This window comes from Bos indicus, chromosome 15, assembly GCF_029378745.1.
Source record: "Bos indicus isolate NIAB-ARS_2022 breed Sahiwal x Tharparkar chromosome 15, NIAB-ARS_B.indTharparkar_mat_pri_1.0, whole genome shotgun sequence".
NCBI lineage: Eukaryota > Metazoa > Chordata > Mammalia > Artiodactyla > Bovidae > Bos > Bos indicus.
This window is the reverse complement of record NC_091774.1, coordinates 44,468,751-44,489,644: the sequence shown is the minus strand read 5'-3', so window position 1 is coordinate 44,489,644 and position 20,894 is coordinate 44,468,751. Positions and strand designations below refer to the sequence as shown.

The 20,894-nt window shown below is 38.5% G+C and overlaps 1 protein-coding gene across 7 annotated transcripts in view; it reads right to left on the bottom strand.

The window, feature by feature from the left end:
* STK33 (serine/threonine kinase 33) overlaps nucleotides 1-20,894 on the bottom strand; it is a 208,289-nt gene that overhangs the window by 63,006 nt on the left and 124,389 nt on the right. For all 7 annotated transcript variants that reach the window (XM_019975807.2, XM_019975806.2, XM_070803714.1 and 4 more), the window contains 3 exons: nucleotides 10,525-10,663; nucleotides 7,791-7,879; nucleotides 5,864-5,948 (listed from right to left, as the gene is read on the bottom strand). In XM_019975807.2, coding sequence (XP_019831366.2) covers nucleotides 5,864-5,948; nucleotides 7,791-7,879; nucleotides 10,525-10,663 — 313 coding nt within the window. The remainder of the gene's footprint in view (nucleotides 1-5,863; nucleotides 5,949-7,790; nucleotides 7,880-10,524; nucleotides 10,664-20,894) is intronic.

Below are 20,894 nucleotides of genomic sequence, written 5' to 3'. Positions count from 1 at the left end.
TTAGATAAGAAAAAGTAAAAAGAATCCAAATTGGAAAGGAAGAAGTAAAACTGTCACTGTTCGCAGATGACATGATATTATATACAAAAAATCCTAAAGATGCCAACAGAGAACTATTAGAATAAATGAATACAGTAAAATAGCAAGATATAGAATATGTAGATATTTATTCTATATACTAACAACAAATTTCCAGAAAAAAATTAAGAAAACAATCCCACATATGGATCAATGCAACAGAACAGGGAGCCCAGAAATAAACCTACATACCTATGGTCAATTAACTGTCAACAAAGTGGGCAAGAACACACAATAGAAAAAAGACAATCTCTTCAACAGTGGTGCTGGGAAAGTTGGACAGCCACATGCAAATCAATGAATTTATAACACATCTTCACACCATACAAAAAAAAAATAAATAAACTCAAAATGGCTTAAAGTCTGAAATATAAGACACAACACCATAAAATTCCTAGAAGAGAACATAAGCAAAACATTCTCTAACATAAATCATACCAATGTGTTCTTAGGTCAATTTCCCAAGGCAATAGAAATAAAAGGAAAAATAAACATATGAGATCTGCTGCTGCTGCTGCTGCTGCTAAGTCACTTCAGTCATGTCCGACTCTGTGCGATCCTATAGATGGCAGCCCACCAGGCTCCCCCGTCCCTGGGATTCTCCAGGCAAGAACACTGGAGTGGGTTGCCATTTCCTCCTCCAATGCATGAAAGTGAAAAGTGAAAGGGAAGTCGCTCAGTCGTGTCTGACTCTTCACGACCCCATGGACTGCAGCCTACCAGGCTCCTCCGTCCATGGGATTTTCCAGGCAAAAGTACTGGAGTGGGGTGCCATCGCCTTCTCCCATATGAGATCTACTCAAACTTAAAAGTTCCCGTACAGCAAACAAAATGAAAAGATAACCTACAGACTGGGAGGAAAAAACTGAAGACAACACAAACAAATGGAAAGATAAATTTTGCTAATGGGCTTGAAGAATTAAAATTATTTAAATGACCATACATATCAACTATATTTCAATAAAATTAATAAAATAAAAAGTTTGAATCACAAAAGTCTCATGTTTGGTTTTATAAATACACACATACAAACACTTTTATGCTTGACAAACCAGGAGTATATAGTCGTCCCTCGGCTTCTGTAGTGGACTGGTTTCAGGATTCAGCCCCTAACCCTTTAGCACCCAGGCTGTCAGATACCAAAATTCATGGATGCATAAGTCCCTTATAAAAATTGGCTTAATATTTGAATGTAACCTACCCATATAGTCCCATATACTTTAAATCATCTCTAGATTAACATATAATACCTAACACAATATAAATGCTATGTAAATAGTTGCCACTGTGTAATAAATTCAAGTTTTGCTTTTTAGAGCTTTCTGGAAATTTTTTCCTCAAATACTTCGGATCATTGGTTAGTTGAATCTGCAGGTGTAGAACCCACAGATAAAGAGGGCTGAGGGTACATGCTTTCAAAATATCCAAACTAATGTTTGCAAAAATGAACCTTGTGTTCAACCACAGAGAAAATTCCTTGAAGTTGAAATCTTTTAACTCACAATTACCTAATAAAATGAAGAAAATCAGATAGAAAACCAAAAGGTTAGATAAATTAACACAATCATATAAGTATCAAACACATTCCACAGAAAATTCTAAAAGCACTTCAAAGTAATTTTTGGATTAAAGAAGAAGACTAAAATCATAGACTATTAAGAAATTAATAACAATTAGAACACTGTATAATAAAAGAAACAGTTAAAGGAGTACTCAGAGGAAAATATACAGCCTTAAATGCATTTATTAGAAAATAAGACTGAAAATAAACATTTAACTTAGGAAGTTTAAAAATAAACCAAAAGTAAGTGGAAAGAAGGAATTAAGAAAAATAAAAGCAGAAATCAATGAAAATCAAATACCACTAGACTTAAGCTGGAGTTTTGAAAGCTCAATAAATAGTCCTGCCACTAATAAATTTGATCAAGAAAAAATGGTTAGTATTATTACAAGAACTAAAATTGAGCATAAGTGCCATGTACTGTGCTAAGCACTTTACATTTAATTCTATGCCAATCTAATAAAAAGATATTATTATTACCATCCTAAAGTACATCTTCTACCCTTTTCTGTTTTATTTTTCTTCCTTAGCACTTCTCGCTAACATACCAGATATTTTTTTAATCTTTTTTATTAATGTTTGCACCAACACACATTTTCTTGTTTTGTTCACTATTATATTTCCAACCCCTAGAACAGTGTCTGACACAAAATAGATCCTTCATTTTTTTTTTATAGAAGGGTGGCATAATCCCTATTATACAAAAGTAGAAACCATGACAAAGTTGTTTGTACAGGGCTAACCAGAAAGCAAGTGGCAGAGTTAGAGTCCCAAGTTAGCCAGTGATGTCAGAGGCCATACTGCTAATATTAAATTATATTGCCTTCTTAATAAATATTAAGAATTAATATGGAGCCAAAACCACAGATCTAAGAATTACAAGTGAATGTAATATGCATCTTTATACCAATAAAATTTAAAATCACAATGAACAATTTTCTGAAAAATATAAATTATCAAAATGATTCAAAATGTGAAAAACTTAAATAATCTAATATAAATTAAAAATAATAGGGATTTCCCTGGTGGTCTAGCGGTTAGAAAGTCACCTGCCAATGCAGTGGCGCAAGTTTGATTCTTGGTCTGGGAAGGTCCCACATGCTGTGGAGCAACTTGGCTCACAAGCTGAGTGCCTGCAGCCCATGTTCTGCAATAAGAGAAGCCCATACACTGCAACAAAGAGTAACTCCTGCTCGCTGCAACTAGAGAAAGTTTGCGTGCAGCAACAAAGAACCAGAACAGCCAAAATAAATAAATAAACAAAAACTTAAAAAAAGAAAATAATAGAAATTTTATCCCCACAGGGTACCATGACCAAAAATTTTAAGGGGAAATCTCATCAAATAATTAATGAGTAGGTAATTTCTATTATTTAAATGGTTCATGAACATACAAAAAATGAAAATATTTTATTTTTAAAATGAGGATAGTATAATCCTAACATCAAAAAACATAAGGGCAGCAGGAAAGAAAGCTACACTCAAAGTTCTGAACTAAAGTGGTAACAAACTGAATTATTTGTTGTCGTTCAGTTACTTAGTCCTGTCCAACTCTTTGCCACCCCAAGGACTGCAGCACACCAGGCTTCCCTGTCCTTCACTATCTCCCAGAATTTGTTCAAACTCATGTCCACTGAGTTGATGACACCACCCAACCATCTCATCCTCTGTCACTTCATTCCTCTTCTGCCCTCAATCTTTCCCAGCATCAGGATCTTTGCCAATGAGTTGCCTCTTCCCATCAGGTGGCCAAAGTATGGAGCTTCAGCTTCAGCATGACTCCTTCCAGTGAAAATTCAGGATTGATTTCCTTTAGGATAGACTGGTTGGATTTCCTTGAAGTCCAAGGGAATCTCAAGAGTCTTCTCCAACACCACAGTTCTAAAGCATCAATTCTTTGGCACTCAGCTTTCTTTATGGTCCAGCTCTCACATCCTTACATGACTACTGGAAAAACCATAGCCTTGACTAGACAGACCTTTGTTGGCAAAGTAATGTCTCTGCTTTTGAATATGCTATCTAGGTTGGTCATAACTTTCCTTGCAAGGAGTAAGCGTCTTTTAATTTCATGGCTGTAGTCACCATCTGCAGTGATTTTGGAGCCCCCAAAAATAAAGTCTGACACTGTTTCTACTGTTTCCCCATCTATTTCCCATGGAGTGATGGGACCAGATGCCACGATCTTCATTTTCTGAATGTTGAGTTTTAAACCAACTCTTTCACTCTCCTCTTTCACCTTCATTAAGAGACTTTTTAGTTCCTCTTCACCTTCTGCCATAAGGGTGGTGCATCTGAATATCTGAGGTTATTGATATTTCTCCCAGCAATCTTAATTCCAGCTTGAGCTTCATCCAGCCTGGCGTTTCACATGATGCACTCCGCATTTAAGTTAAATACGCAAGATGACAATATACAGTGTTGATGTACTCCTTTCCTGATTTTGAACCAGTCTGTTGTTTCATGTCCAGTTCTAACTATTGCTTCTTGACCTGCATACAGATTTCTCAGGAGGCAGGTAAGGCGGTCTGGTATTCCCATCTCTTTAAGAATTTTCCACAGTTTGTTGTGATCCATACTGTTATGATCAAACTGAATATAGCAGTATATCAAACCAAGTGAGGTTTAATCCAAAGGTACAAGGATGGTTCAACATTTCTATTAATGCAATTATTTCTTTAATAAATTTAAAAAGTATATGATCATCTCAATAGATACAAATTTGAATAGGCATTTCATCTATGTCTATTGTAAGATATATGAATGACTAATAAGTACATGAAAAGATGTTCAACATCATTGGTCGTTAAGGTAATGAAAATTAAAAATCACAATGAGATGCTACTTCCTACCCATCAGAATGGCTATAATTACAAAGATAAGTAATACAGTTAGAAAGGATGTGAAGAAACTGGAACTCTTACACATTGCTAGTGGGAAGGTAAAATCTTATAGTACTTTGGAAAATTGTTTGGTAATTTCTTAAAAAGTATAAACATAAATAATATATGATTCATCAATTTCACTTCTTTGTAGCTACCCAGGGAAAATGAAACCATCAGTTCAGTTCAGTCACTCAGTCGTGTCTGACTCTTTGCGACCCCACGAATCGCAGCATGCCAGGCCTCCCTGTCCATCACCAACTCCTGGAGTTCACTCAGACTCACGTCCATCGAGTCAGTGATGCCATCCAGCCATCTCATCCTCTGTGGTCCCCCTCTCCTCCTGCCCCCAATCCCTCCCAGCATCAGAGTCTTTTCCAATGAGTCAACTCTTCGCATGAGGTGGCCAAAGTACTGGAGTTTCAGCTTGAGCATCATTCCTTCCAAAGAAATATATGCCCACATAAAAACTTGAACACAAATGTCCATAAGCAGGATTATTCATAATAGCTCCAAACTGGAAACAATCTACATGTGCATCAACTAATAAACAGATAAACAAAGCATTGCATATCTATACAATGGACAACTGTTTACTAACGGAACAGACTACACATATGTGCTGCAATAGGGATGTACCTCAAAAACATCATGCTAAGTGAAAAAAACCAGGTGTATAAGCCTAGATGTTGTATGATTCCATTTATATGAAATATCCAGAAACAGAAAACCTAGAGAGACAAAGATCAGTGGTTACCTGGGATTGGGATGGGAATGAGATTGAGAGCAAATGGGCATGAGGCAACTGCTAGAGGTAGAACTGCTTAAATTGGACTGTGGAGGTGCTGTAAAACTCTGTGAATGTATGAAAAATCACCCAATGGCACATTTTTTTGGGTATCTAAATTATACTTCAAGAATGCTGTTAAAAATTACATTTACAAAAATGAGAAACTGTTGGTTTATGAAATATATTTAATCAGGACTCTATGAAAAACTACTGGATGGCAATGAAATTGGATAAAAAATGGAAAGAAGCAAAACACATGCATTATTTTAGCATGAATTAACAAAATGATAATTAGGTTTGGGTGTATGATTACCTAAGAGACATAAACAGTTATAAGAAGAGCCCAGAGAAATGATGAACACTATAATCTCCAAAGATAAGAACTATGAAAAATTTGTGACAACAACTAAAATACTTTCACTTTCAAGAAAAGAAAAGGTAGCTTGATCAGGGCCATTAGTTATGATGCAGAATCAAACTGCTCAAATTTTAATCCACACAAGTTGTTCTACTTTTCTCTATAGGAAAAAAAATCATTTAAAGCCTCCTAACTTACCCATATAGATGGGTGTCCCACATGTGGTTTGCAGCATGACCTCACTCCTTCCATGCTTCTTCACTGCTAGGCCAAAATCGGTCACCTTCAAGAAGAAATTCACAGAGTCACCAGTTTTCCAGACCCAAAGTTCACACATTCTGCCAACAGGATTTTCACTACACTGTATTGCATTTAATTCAGGAATTCTTGAGGACAGAGGGGCTTTCCTTGCATTACTAATAAGGACCTTGCTTCCCCTTCCCACCCACCCCTCCTTGTGAAAAAGAAACCTAGTCAAGAGAAACTTGGTTTTTCAAATTTTGAAAAAACACCCATAATGTTGATTATTCACTCCTTCTAATTTAAATTCAACAGTTCAACATAGGGAGTTACTCTTCCAAGAAGGCATTTAACATTTTTTAAAATGAAATTTATCTTTATAAAGTTATTTCATTGTAAAACACATTCTGGCCTTGGTAAGTTTATTATCTATTTTTCTGATGCTCAAGCTATGTTTCAGTTTAAAGCACTGTTATAAATGCAAATCATTATTCTTGTCAGCACTCACAGAAACTCCTCCTTTTTATAATTATTTATAAAATATTTTCTCTAGTCAATGCTATCTTTTCTTTACTGTTATTTCCTCTGTGTTTCTAGAGTATACTAATTTAAAAATTATTACACTATTAAAAACTACGAGAAGCAAATTAACAGGAAAAAAAAATACACACGATAACTACGAATACACGGGAGGCCTACTGCTGCAACTGCAGGCTTTCTGCTCAAGTCTAAGTCTTGTCATTAAACATTTGCTTATTAAATATTCAGTGTGTGCCCTTGGTATTGTCTCCCACGTTGGAACAGCCTTGGGCTGAAAGCAGAAAAAACAGGCACATTTACTGACCACACAACCAAAGATGAGATTGTGGTCCACAGACACTGAATGGAAAGTTTTCAGTACCTTACGGAGTAAGAAAATGTTCCTATCAACAATGTGATATCACTATTTCTCTAAAGAGACTAATAAATTTCTCCAGGAGTGTTCACAATGACCCTACTTGGAGCATCATGCTACATTATCTTTCTCCACAGAAAATGTATACAGGTATCAAATATATAAAAGTTCTCATGACCCAATTCAGTTCTTTGGAGGGCATTTATTCCTTCATGCACCAAATATTAATTGAGCACATATTATATTTTAGGCATTATTCCTGGTACCAACAGTGAATAAGACACACACAGAATTCCTGCACTCATAGAGCTTATAATAGAAACATCTAAGAATATTTATTTGAGTATAACAACAATACTGTTAATCCTATTTATGTTATAAATGCAACAGAGCAAGTTATTCAAAGACAACATTTTATTCCCAAATTAATACATTCATATATTTTGAAAGCAACCACTTTTAAAATGCTAATAAATAATGTATTCGATCATTTATTTGACATTAAAGAACACTTAATTTGAATAAAGTCTTCAAGAATAAATACTTGGCATACTAACTGTGCTTAGAACATAAATATTAATACCCAAGAAAATTTTAAATGAGAAACACAGACTTCAGCATTAATTTAGTATCAAAGGCACAGCCAAGGTGTACTTTTTCTCTAAATTTGTAACACATTTACATCAAATTACCAGGCATAGTTTTGAAATTAATTAGAATTCAGAGCATCTGTTTGTTTGCTATTAACTAATGATTCAGAACTATCCAAATGAATATCTACTTTAAAAAATTCAGTAGCACTACTTAACTTGTAAAATTATTCTTGTCAGTCACAACCTCTTTTGTGAAATTTTAATTTTTTTAGCACAGGCTGCTTATTTTTGGCTGTTAAAAAGCTTCTGAAATGTATCTAAAAAAGAGGATGTACGTTGCCACTTTGATATCAAACTATTTATAGGCAAACATTTACCACAATTTCTAATATCTTACCTTTATGTTTAAGTTCATTTCATTGTTAGCATCAATAAAGCTGCTTTTAACCATTATGTTCTCCAGTTTCAGATCTCTATGTACTATATCTACCAAGAAAATAAACAACAAATCAAATGAAATGGATAATGAAAAAATAATTAGAGTGGACACAAATAGAACTTGACCAGTTAACATCTACTGTTGAAAAAGGAGATCAGTCCTGGGTGTTCATTGGAGGGACTGATGTTGAAGCTGAAACTCCAATCCTTTGGCCATCTGATGCGGAGAGCTGACTCATTTGAAAAGACCCTGATGCTGGGAAAGATTGATCCCTTTTCTCCACGTTTCTAACCTTAAGGAGCCACTTTCTTTGACTCCCTGACCTCTTCCCCAACCCCCTGCTGCTCCAGCTGGCCACTCTTCATGAATGGCCTGGTGAGTGTGAAAGAGGATCATGTCCAAGGTTAGCTATTTCCTGTAGGAGGAAGCTTTCCCATGTCCTTGACTCTTCAAAGAGAGGATTACCTCTTTACTTCTATTCATATGTTATTGTCAGCATAAACATTTAACATACTGCAACTTGGCTACGTGTATACAAACTATATTTTTTTCAATATATTTTCTGCACCATCAGTCCCACTTTTCTACTCTTTATACATTAAAGTTAAAAATAAAAACCCGTGAGACACAAAATCTCCAGTTGAACATGTCAGGGCTCAGGCAGGACTTTTATGTACATGCAAATACTCTCATGTACCAAATATTTCCTTTGCAAATAACTGATCCAGTCCATATCCATTGTAATCATTCCCCTAAACTTAAAAAGCTATAGGTATAATTTCCGGGGAAACGTGGCTGGATGAGCCCTGGACTGTCTACTACTCCTAGTTGTTTACAGTTCTCTTCCACACCCAACCTGTGTTTGGAATTTCTATTGTTCTCCTTATCTCTTCTTACATAAACACCACAAAACTTTAACTAATATATCTTCATAATGTGGTTTGACACTTGGCAGGGCAAGTCTCTCTGCTGCCTCCACTGTTCTTTTTAATTGTTTTTTTTACTATTCTCATCACTCTCAAAATAATTTTATCAAGTTCCATGATAAATCCTGTTAAGATTTAGTTTGAAATATACTGACTTTATATATTAGAACTGAAATTAGCAAAATATCAAGTCTTTGGTTTTCTGCTCTTGCAAAAATCCTCGCTCTCTGCGGAAAGCCCTCCCTTTTCCACCTGAGTTTGTATTCCTCAGCTCAAGTTTTGCTTCCTCTGTGAATTCTTGCTTGACTTTCCGAATCAAATGAGGCACTTAGTACACCTGTGCTCCATGCTCTCTATATGGCTCTCAGAAATCATCATATTGTTTTCTGTACTCCATTTGAAAACAAATCATCAATTTCTTTTCTGTACTCCAGCAGGTGCCTTGTGTTTGAACCTCTGTAAACTCTAGGACCAACCTCAATGCTGTAGGTGCTTAAGGAACATCTGTTGAATGAGCCCCTAGGTTCCAGCACTAGCTCTGCACACCCAACCATGTCCCCTGACCTCTCTGGAACAAAGTTTTTTTTATCTCTTTTGAACTGTGGTGTTGGAGAAGACTCTTGAGAGTCCCTTGGGCTGCAAAGAGATCTAACCAGTCAATCCTAAAGGAAATCAGTCTTGGGTGTTCATTGTAAGGACTGATGCTGAAGCTGAAACTCCAATACTTTGGCCACCTGATGCGATGAATCTACTCTTTGGAAAAGACTCTGATGCTGGGAAAGATTGAGGGCAGGAGGAGAAGGGGATGACAGAGGATGAGATGGTTGGATGGCATCACCAATGCAATGGACGCGAGTTTGAGTAAGCTCCTGGAGTTGGTGATGGACAGGGAAGCCTGGTGTGCTGCAGTCCATGGGGTTGCAAAGAATCAGACATGACTGAGCAATTGAACTGAACCGAACTGATAAAATGAGAAGCTTCTAAAGTCACATGTAAGCCAAACTAACACTGAAGGGGAAAAAAAAAAAAAAAAAGCAGGAGCATGAGGAAAAACAGTAGCAATAATACCAAAGAATAGTAAAGCAATTAGAAGAATTAGAATGATATTTAAATGTGGATATTAAAGTAGTGAAACAACTCCCCTGTGGTACTCTACTGGTGGATCATACATTTGTCAAAACCCATAGAATGTACAATACCAAGAGCGAACACCAATGTAAACTACGGACTTTGGGTGATAACGATGTGTCAGTGCAAGTTTATCAACTGTAACAAGTGTAACCCCTCTGATAGGGGATGCTAATAATGGGGAAGGATCTGCATGCATGGACAGAGGTATTTGGGAATCTCTGTAACTTCTCAATTTTGCTGTGAACCTAAAACTGCTCTAATAATTAAGTCTAAAAATTTGTTAAATGCCTAGTATATGCAGGTTTTTAACATTATTATTAATATATGAGTTTTAAGAAATTTCACTTCTATTGATTTTCTATTTTGGATTTAATAATATTAGCTTCTTTTCAAGTTGTTGAATAGAAATGTTCATAATTTCCTTCTTATCCATGGACAATGTAATTGCATACCTGTCTTGTTTCTAATTAAATTATATCAATAAAGTTACAAGGGAAAAAATTTAATTTTTAAAATCAAATTTTCTGTATCAGTAGGCATTACTTCTGTGACTATGAATCCTGGATACAATCACCCTTAAACAAAAGTGCTATCTGCCTGCATGGAGTCAACGAGCTGGGTGATCCTCTTCTTACCCTTGTTGTGAAGATAGGCTATAGCTGAGGCGAGACTTTGAATGATCCACCTTGTCTCATTCTCTGAGAAATGACCTTTCCTTTCCAGAATTTCTTTGAGTTCTCCATCCTCACAAAGCTCCATCACAAGATACATTTTCTGACATAAATATAAAGAGAGAGATCACAAATTATTTAGTTGGGTATGTTTAAATGTTATATACTGTAAACAGAGAGTAGAAATATCATTATAATCTTAATCACTCTATTCATTTAACATAGTTGCTATCTGTCATGTACAAGGTACTCTGTAAGATACTAGAGGGGACAAAAGTGGAAGTATTAGTCACTCAGTCATGTCTGACTCTTTCCAACCCCATGGACTGTAGCTCGTCAGGCTACTCTGTCCATGAAATTCTCCAGGCAAGAATACTGAAGTGGGTAGCCATTCCCTTCTCCAGGGGATCTTCTTGACCCAACAATCAAACCCGGGTCTCCTACATTGCAGAAGCCACCAGGGAAGCTCTACTAGAGGAAAAAGCAAGCATAAAACATACTCTTTATCTCCAAGGAGCTCAGAGTATGGTTCTAATCACAATGTCATGTGATAAGTGCTAACAGAAGAGGACTGTCCAAAATGTGATGAGGTTACAGAGGAGGGAGCGAGCCTAAAGAATGCTCACTGTGAAGAGGCACCATTTCAGGCAGGTCTGGATGATTGAACAGGGATTTATGGGTAGAAAATATGGGCAAGAACAGGCATAGCACACAGCATTTGCAGACTCCAAAGCTGGAAAAAACACTGGCAGTTAAAGAATAACACATATCTCAGTGTTAATAGCATTTTGGTAAGTCAGAGAAGACTGGAGTGGTGAGGGGTGAGGCCAGAAAGAACAGGTTGGTGCCAGGCTGTAAAGAGTCCTGGATGTCACACAAAGGAGCTTGGATTTTTTCCCCCATATGCAATAAGTAGCCACTGAAGATTTTTTTTTTTTTAATTTTTACCCACTCTGTGATCTCCAACCAGGGATCGAACCTGTACCCCCTACAGTGGGATCTCAGTGTCTTAACCACTGGACAACCAGGGAAGTCCCACCATTGAAGATTTTGAAGCTTATGTTTGGAGTGGAGGAAGTGTATGTGCTATTATCAATTCTGCATTTCTAAATGAACACTCCACTCCAGCAGCAATGCAGAGAAGAACTCAACAAACTTCTTTTCTGTGAAAGCCAGATACAGATAGTAAGTATTTTTGGCTTCACAGGCCATACAACCTCTTCCGTAGCCACTCAGCTCTGCTGTCACAGCATAAAAGCACCCATAAACAATACAACAAAACTTTATTTATGGACTTTGAAATTTAGTTTCATATAATTTTCACATGTCATGAAATACTACTATTTTAACCTTTCTTTCCAACCATTAAAAAATGTAAAAAACCTAACTTACAGGCTATAAAAAAAAAACAGGCTGCACTCCAGACTGGCTCACATGCTGTGTATACTGACCTCTGTTCATAAAAGGGTAGATGTGAGGAGCAGAAAGAAGAAAAGAAGAAAACAATGTGAAAATACGCAGAGGGAGAAATAGTGGAACTTAGTGACTAATGGGGTATAAATGGCAAAAGCCACAAATGAAATGCCTCTTCCATATTTGCTGTATCTGTGGATGTTTCTTATACTCACTTTAAGTATTCCAATAGTCAGGTCATCTATTGAGTCAGAAAGATTCCCAGTCAACTAAAATGCATGCCTTTTTCATACCTGTGGGCAGCTGCTATTCAGACACAGACCAGCCTCCATGTCTCCATTTCGTCCTGTGCCACTACATTTTCATTGTTGTTTGTAAGATTCTGGGACCTGATCCTATTCTATTACCACTCCTGATGCAACTTCAGTTCAGTCAGCAAGCAGGAAAGCAAGAGGAAAAGGCTAACAACCTTTCTTCCTATAGTCAAAATTCTGACTCACTAAACCTTAGGATGCTTTAGAATTTCAAAAGTAACTACAGAATTCTGTAAAGTCTAACGCAAAAATAAGCTTTTGAACTAGGCCATAGTTTTTCCACTGACAGCGTGGCAGAGATCATGAAATGAAACGGTAAGTGAATTATTTGGAAGGCAAAGTTACATTAGCAGTGCTTACAATACAAATTGATCAATTTAAAACAGGTAAGCTGATAAAAGTTATTATCAATAAAGGTTTTTCAGAAGTCTTTCTGTAACTATTAAAAAATAATTGTGTAGGCCTGGAGAATATGTGGACTCACAAGAAACGCTACATAGTTAACGGATGATCAGTATTACTACCTTAGCCTAACCAGTCAGTTAACAATTTCCTTTAATCTTTAAGATAGCTTCAACTGGAAGTCTAGGCATTTGTGTGAGCTGGGAAGATGGGGAGACAGATCTGACTTTTGTGAATCAAAGGCAAACAGTAGGTAAAAAATAAAATCACAGATGATGGTTTCCTGTGCCTTCGAATTATTCTACATTTGGACTCCCACTTATGTTCCAAAATGAAGGAACAGACCAGACTTGTCCTCCCTCCTGAAACAACCTAAAAAATGGATAAAATAAATGAAATAACAATTTTCAGACATTAGTCATCAGGCAGCACAAGGCAGTGATCCCTGACAGAGGGGAAACCTATGAGACAAGCCCCACGATTATCCTAGCTTACTGTCTAGACAGAGTTTCCAAGCTACAGAGAAGGGAAAGAAAACCCAAGCAGAGCTCAACAGTCTACATGAATTGAGGAGATGGTGCTGAGAGTCCAGGAAGGCCAAGACAACTAAACTCCACAGGCGAGATTGCCAAAGAGGGGAAGGCTGTACACAGAGAAAGCACTATAGATTTGCAGGTGGCTGCCGATCCCACCCTCAACTCTTCAGCAAAGTACTAACTAGCACATACGTATCAAGAATCTAACCAGAGGAAAACAAGATGGTGGAGGAGTAGGTGGACGTGGAGTACATTTCTCTCCACAGATACATCAGGAATACACCTTCAGACACAGAAGTGCATGCAGAACACCAGCTGAGATTGGACAGGAGTACCTGACCAGCGACCCATGTAAAACTCGGTAGAATGAAGGAACCAAGGGGAAAAACAGGAGTGTTAGTAGGACCGGACCTGCCTTTGGCGGGTGGAGGAATTGAAGCAGGGGTCCGATCCCCACATTGGGGCAATTGTCTGAGTCAGAGGAGAAACATTTAAGGCTGAGTGAAACATCTGATCTGTGGCAGCCTAAATGGAATGAGAATCAGACAGTTCTTGCTGCAACCATACCTGCCCTGGACAGGGATGCAGACCCCCTGGAAGGTGCACTGGCTGGGAGATGGAGTTTAGGAATTGTGGAGCAATCCCTGGGTGAGGGCAGCTGTTGACTGTGGAGAGACAGATCAGGGGATGTGAGGGAGGAGACTGTGCTGGAAAATGCCTGCAGAGTAAAGCTGGGCAGCCATGGAAGCAAGGCGATACTGCTGAGTCATGCATAGGGGGTGGAGCCATCACCATAGCCTCTCTTCCCCTACAGGCCAGCACTGGCAGCTGAACAACAGAGGGGCTGGCCCAGCAAATGCCTGAGGCACTGAACTACAGAGTAGGGCCCCACTCAGGATGCCCCTTTAAGTTCCCGACGTGGTGATCTACAGAGTAGGACCCCAACCACGAGGGCCCCTCTATGTGCCTGATGCGTGAACAACAGAGAAGGACCCCAGGCAAGGAAGCCCTCTAAGTGCCTGAACCGGAAGAGGCCTTCTGATTGCCACCCACAAGAGGCACAAAAAAAGATTCTGATAGGGCTGTAACTGCTGCAGAGGAAGCAGTCCGTGTCCCTGCACACTCGGTGCCTCCAGGGTCCCCCCAAGCCAAGCAGTTGTGTCACCTTCACGCTCAGCTCTCACTGGGGCAGAGCTGCCACAGGCAAAAAATGTCTCGCGCCTATGCATGCAGGGTCGCTTCAGTAATGTCCGACTTTTTGCAACCCTGTAGACTGTGGCTTACCAGGCTTCTCTGTCAGGAAGGTGGGTTCTCCAGGCAAGAATACTGGAGCTATTGGCCAATACTGGTTGCCATAACCTTCTAGAGCACTATATTTCCTGCTGCCCTAGCCACCAACTCCCCTGAGTACCTGGTGCTGCCAGAATCCTTGCGATGCTGCAGGGAGCTGCACCATCTCCACATGTGGCCCTCACAGGGGCAAACCCAAGTCCTCCAGGGCAGCCTCAGGAGCAAACCCCAGTGGATGGCCCATATGCAGAGGTGGAAATAAAACCACAATTGAAACTAAGAAAGAAGACCCAAAGCTTTCCCACCAGCTGTACAAGCTACAGATTAAATCCACATGATCAACTAGACAGACTGTCTCTATGGAATATATAAAAGGTCATTGAGAGCTCCCACAAAAGAAAACACACCAGTTCTGATAGCTGTGGACATTGGAGGCAAGAACAGAGGAGGAGAACCCAATTAGAATCTGAGCTGCCCCCACAGCAGGTCCAGAGATCAGCAGTGTTAGAGGGCATCCTAGGGAGGTGAGGTAGACTGTGACTCCCAGCGAGGGAAAGGAATCTGACAGCAGTGACTCAAGAAAAACATTTATTATTCTTATGTTTTGACTTGTTCTGTAGATTCTTCTGGGGTTTTTTTCCTTTTTCCCCCCCTCCTCTGTTGTAGTTGTCGATTTTATTGGCACTATGAAATCTAATTAAGCTTTTGCGCTTTTTCTTTTTATTCTTTTTTTTTTTTCTCAGTCACATTTTTTCTTGTTATAAACCTCTGCCTCTACGTTGGGCTTTTGCAGTTCTGGGGAGTTTTCTTCTTTTTTTTTCTTTTCTTTTCTCTTCTTTTAATTTTTTAAACCTATTATTAAAAAAATAGATAAAAAATTTTAAAAAACCTATTATTATTTTTTCTACATTTATTCCTTTGTTTGCTTTTCCTGTTCTTTTCCCCCTGCAGTTAATCTTTAATATATATAAATCTTCTATATCTACCTGTATTTAACTTTGCATATCTATTCTTTCTTTTCGTTCTTTCCTTTCCTCTCAACATATTTGTTAGTTTTATTTTCATTACTTTATTTCCCAGTTGGCACCTTGCTTTAGTTTTGTTTTCCACTTTGTACTTTAGTTAGTTTTGTTCAGGTAGACATAATTTTTGGTTCCCTTTGTTCGCCAGGTCAATCTATTATACTTTACTTTTGTTGGACTGTTTTGATTTTGCTTATGGGTGTATATGTATTTGTGTATATTCAGTCACACTTTTTATTGTTGTTATAAACCTCTGCATCTCTGTCGGGCTTTTGCAGTTCTGTGGGGTTTTCCTTTTTTTTTTTCTTCTGTTTTTTTTTTTTTTTTTCCTCTCTTTTTTATAATTTTAACTTTTAATTTTTTTAAACCCATTATATTTTTTCTACATTTATTCCTTTGTTTGCCTTTCCTACTGTTCTTTTCCCCTTGCAGTTAATCTTTAATGTATATAAATCTTCTTCATCTACCTCTATTTAACTTTGTATATCTATTCTTTCTTTCTTTTCTTTCTTTCCTTTCCTCTCAATATATTTATTAGTTTTGTTTTCATTGCTTTATTCCCCACTTGGCACCTTGCTTTAGTTTTGTTTTCCAGTTTGTGCTTTAGTTAGTTTTGTTCTTAACTGGTAAATATAATTTTTGGTTTCTTTTGTTCACCGGGTCAATCTATTGTATTTTATTTTTGTGGACTGTTTTCACTTTGTTCATGGGTATATATGTATATGTGTATATTTCATTATTTTAATTATTATTTGCCTGAATTTGTAACTGCCATTTGTCTGAGGCTCATCTTTGGTTTCTCATTTTTTGGATATTTGTTTCAATCTCACTTGATGCCATAACAAACCACTTGTGAAACCTTCGCTCCTGACCAGAGATCAAGACCTGAGCCTCTGCAGTGGGAGCACTGACTCCAAGACCCTAGACTACCAGAGAACTAACCCTACTAGCGGGTATCAAATAGTGAGAACTCACACAAAGGAAACCACTGGAATACAAGACCCAGCATCACCGAACCACCAGTAGCACCCTGTGCAGGATACCTCATGTAAACAACAAACAAAACAAAAATACAAACCCATAAATCAGCAGACAGGATTACCACCTCACTCAGCCTTGCCCATTAGAGGAAAAACAAACAAGCAAAAACTTAGCACAAATCTGATCCTATAGGAAGCTTACACAAACCACTGGACCAACCTTAAGTGTTCGTGTTAGTCGCTCAGTCATGCCCGACTCTTTGCGACCCCATGGACTACAGCCCACCAGGCTCCTCTGTCCATGAGATTTTCCAGGCAAGGATAGTGGAGTGGGTTGTCATTTCCTTCTCCAGGGGATCTTCCCAACCCAGGGATCGAACCTGGATTTCCTGCACTGCAGGGAGATTCTTTACCGACTGAACTACAAGAGAAGCCCCTTAAAAGGGCAGAAACCAAAAGGAAGAAAGAATTCAATCTTGAAGCCTGGGAAAAAGAGAACTCAAACACAAAAGTTAAAAAATAATAATAATGATGAAAAGGAAATACTAAGGACTTCCCTGTAGCTCAAACGGTAAAGAATCTGCCTGCAATGCAGGAGAACAAGGTTCGATTCCTGGGTCAGGAAGATCCTGCCTTGCGGGCTACAGTTCATGGGGTTGCAAAGAGTCAGACACGACTGAGTGACTAACACACACACACAGAGAAATACTACCCAAATGAAGGAACAAACTAGAAACACAGAAGTCCAAATAAATGAAGAGGAAAGAAGCAACCTACCTGAAAAAGAATTCAGAATAATGATAGTAAATATGATCAAAAACGTTGAAAATAAAATGGAGACAATGCAAGAATTAATTAACAAAGACCTAGAAGAATTAAAGAATAAACATACAGAGACAAACAACCAATTACTGAAATTAACAATACTCTATGGGACTAACAGGAAAACTTGGCCTTGGAGCACAGAATGAAGCAGGGCAAAGGCTAGTAGAGTTTTGCTAAGAGAACACACTGGTCATAGCAAACACTCTCTTCCAACAACATAAGAGAAGAGTCTACACATGGACATCACCCAGTGGTCAACACTGAAATCAGATTGATTATATTCTTTGCAGCCAAAGATGGAGAAGCTCTATACAGTCAGCAAAAATAAGACTGGGAGCTGACTGTGGCTCAGATCATAACTCCTTATGGCCAAATCCAGACTTAAATTGAAGAAAGTAGGGAAAACCACTAGACCATTCAGGTATGACCTAAATCAAATCCCTTATGATTATACAGTGGAAGTGAGAAATAGATTTAAGGGATAAGATCTGATAGACAGAGTGCCTGAAGAACTATGGACAGAGGTTCGTGACATTGTACAGGAGACAGGGATCAAACCCATCCCCAAGGAAAAAAATGCAAAAAAGCAATCTGGCTGTCTGAGGAGGCCTTACAAATAACAGTGAAAATAAGAGAAGCGAAAAGCAAAGGAGAAAAGGAAAGATATAAACATCTGAATACAGAGTTCCAAAGAATAGCAAGGAGAGATAAGAAAGCCCTCCTCAGTGATCAATGCAAAGAAATAGAGGAAAACAATAGAATGGGAAAGACTAGATCTCTTTAAGAAAATTAGAGATGCCAAGGGAACATTTCATGCAAAGATGGGCTCGATAAAGGACAGAAATGGTATGGACCTAACAGAAGCAGAAGATATTAAGAAGAGGTGGCAAGAATACACAGAAGAACTGTATAAAAAAAGATCTTCATGACCAAGATAATCACGATAGTATGATCACTCACCTAGAGCCAGACATCCTGGAATGTGAAGTCAAGTGGGCCTTAGAAAGCATCACTATGAACAAAGCTAATGGAGATGATGGAATTCCAGTTGAGCTATTTCAAATCCTGGAAGATGATGCTGTGAAAGTGCTACACTCAATATGCCAGCAAATTTGGAAAACTCAGCAGTGGCCATAGAACTGGAAAAGGTCAGTTTTCATTCCAATCCCAAAGAAAGACAATGCCAAAGAATGCTCAAACTATCGCACAATTGCACTCATCTCACATGCTAGTAAAGTAATGCTCAAAATTCTCCAAGCCAGGCTTCAGCAATATGTGAACTGTGAACTTCCAGATGTTCAAGCTGGCGTTAGGAAAGACAAAGGAACCAGAGATCAAATTGCCAACATCTGCTGGATCATCTAAAAAGCAAGAGAGTTCCAGAAAAACATCTATTTCTGCTTTATTGACTATGCCAAAGCCTTTGACTGTGTGGATCACAATAAACTGTGGAAAATGCTGAAAGAGATGGGAATACCAGACCACCTGACCTGCCTCTTGAGAAACCTATATGCAGGTCAGGAAGCAACAGTTAGAACTGGACATGGAACAACAGACTGGTTCCAAATAGGAAAAGGAGCATGTGAAGGCTGTATATTGTCACCCTGCTTATTTAACTTATATGCAGAGTACATCATGAGAAACACTGGGCTGGAAGAAGCACAAGCTGGAATCAAGATTGCTGGGAGAAATACCAATAACCTCAGATATGCAGATGACACCACCCTTATGGCAGAAAGTGAAGAGGAACTAAAAAGTCTCTTGATGAAAGTGAAAGTGGAGAGTGAAAAAGTTGGCTTAAAGCTCAACATTCAGAAAACTAAGATCATGGTATCTGGTCCTATCACTTCATGGGAAATAGATGGGGAAACAGTGGAAACAGTGTCAGACTTTATTTTTTTGGGCTCCAAAATCACTGCAGATGGTGATTGCAGCCATGAAATGAAAAGACGCTTACTCCTTGGAAGGAAAGTTATGACCAACCTCGATAGCATATTGAAAAGCAGAGATATTACTTTGCCAACAAAGGTCTGTCTAGTCAAGGTTATGGTTTTTCTGGTGGTCATGTATGGATGTGAGAGTTGGACTGTGAAGAAAGCTGAGCACCAAAGAATTGATGCTTTTGACCTGTGGTGTTGGAGAAGACTCTTGAGAGTCCCTTGGACTGCAAGGAGATCCAACCAGTCCATCCTAAAGGAGATCAGTCCTGGATGTTTATTGGAAGGACTGATGCTGAAGCTGAAACTCCAATACTTTGGCCACCTCATGCAAATAATTGACTCATTGGAAAAGACCCTGATGTTGGGAGGGACTGGGGGCAGGAGGAGAAGGGGACGACAGAGGATGAGATGGCTGGATGGCATCACTGACTCAATGGACATGAGTTTGAGTGAACTCCAGGAGTTGGTGATGGACAGGGAGGTCTGGCATGCTGAGATTCATAGGGTCAGAAAGAGTCAGACACAACTGAACAACTGAACTGAACTGAGAAGGAATCAATAGCAGAATCTGAAGCAGAAGAACGAATCAGTGAGCTGGAAGATAAAATGGTGGAAATAACTTCTGAGGAGCAGAATAAAATGACAAGAATGAAAAGAACTGAGGATAGTCTCAGAGACCTTTGGGACAATATCAAATACAGCAATATTCAAATTATAGGGGTCCCAGAAGAAGAACAGAGAAGGCAATGGCACCCCACTCTAGTACTCTTGCCTGGAAAATCCCATGGACGGAGGAGCCTGGTGGGCTGCAGTCCATGGGGTCGCTAAGAGTCGGACACGACGGAGCGACTTTGCTTTCACTTTTCACTTTCATGCATGGAGAAGGAAATGGCAACCCACTCCAGTGTTCCTGCCTGGAGAATCCCAGGGACAGGGGAGCCTGGTGGGCTGCTGTCTATAGGGTCGCACAGAGTCGGATACGACTGAAGTGACTTTGCAGCAGCAGAAGAAGCAGAGAAAAATAAAGGGTATGAGAAAATTATTGAAGAGATTATAATTGAAAATCTCCCCAACATGGAAAAGGAAATAGCCAATCAAGTCCAAGAAGCACAAAGAGTCCCATACAGGATAAACCCAAGGAGAAACATGCCAAGACACATACTAATCAAATTAACAAAGACTAAACACAAAGAAGGAATATTAAAAGCAGCAAGGGAAAAGCAAAAAGTAACATACAAAGGAAACCCCATATGCTTAATAGCTGATCTTTTCAGCAGAAACTCTGCAGGCCAGAAGGGAATGGCAGGATATATTTAAAATACTGAAAGGGAAAAATCTACATCCAAGGTTACTGTACCCCGCAAGGATCTCATTCAAAATTGATGGAGAAATAAAAAGCTTTTCAGACAAGCAAAAGTTAAGAGAACTCAGTACCACCAAACCAGCTTTATAAAAAACATTAAATGGACTTATATAGTCAAGAAATACAAAAGAAGAAAAAAGATCTACAAAATCACCCCCAAACAATTAAGAAAATGCAATACGAACATATATATCAATAATTACTTTAAATGTAAATAGATTAAATGCTCCAACCAAAAGACACAGACTG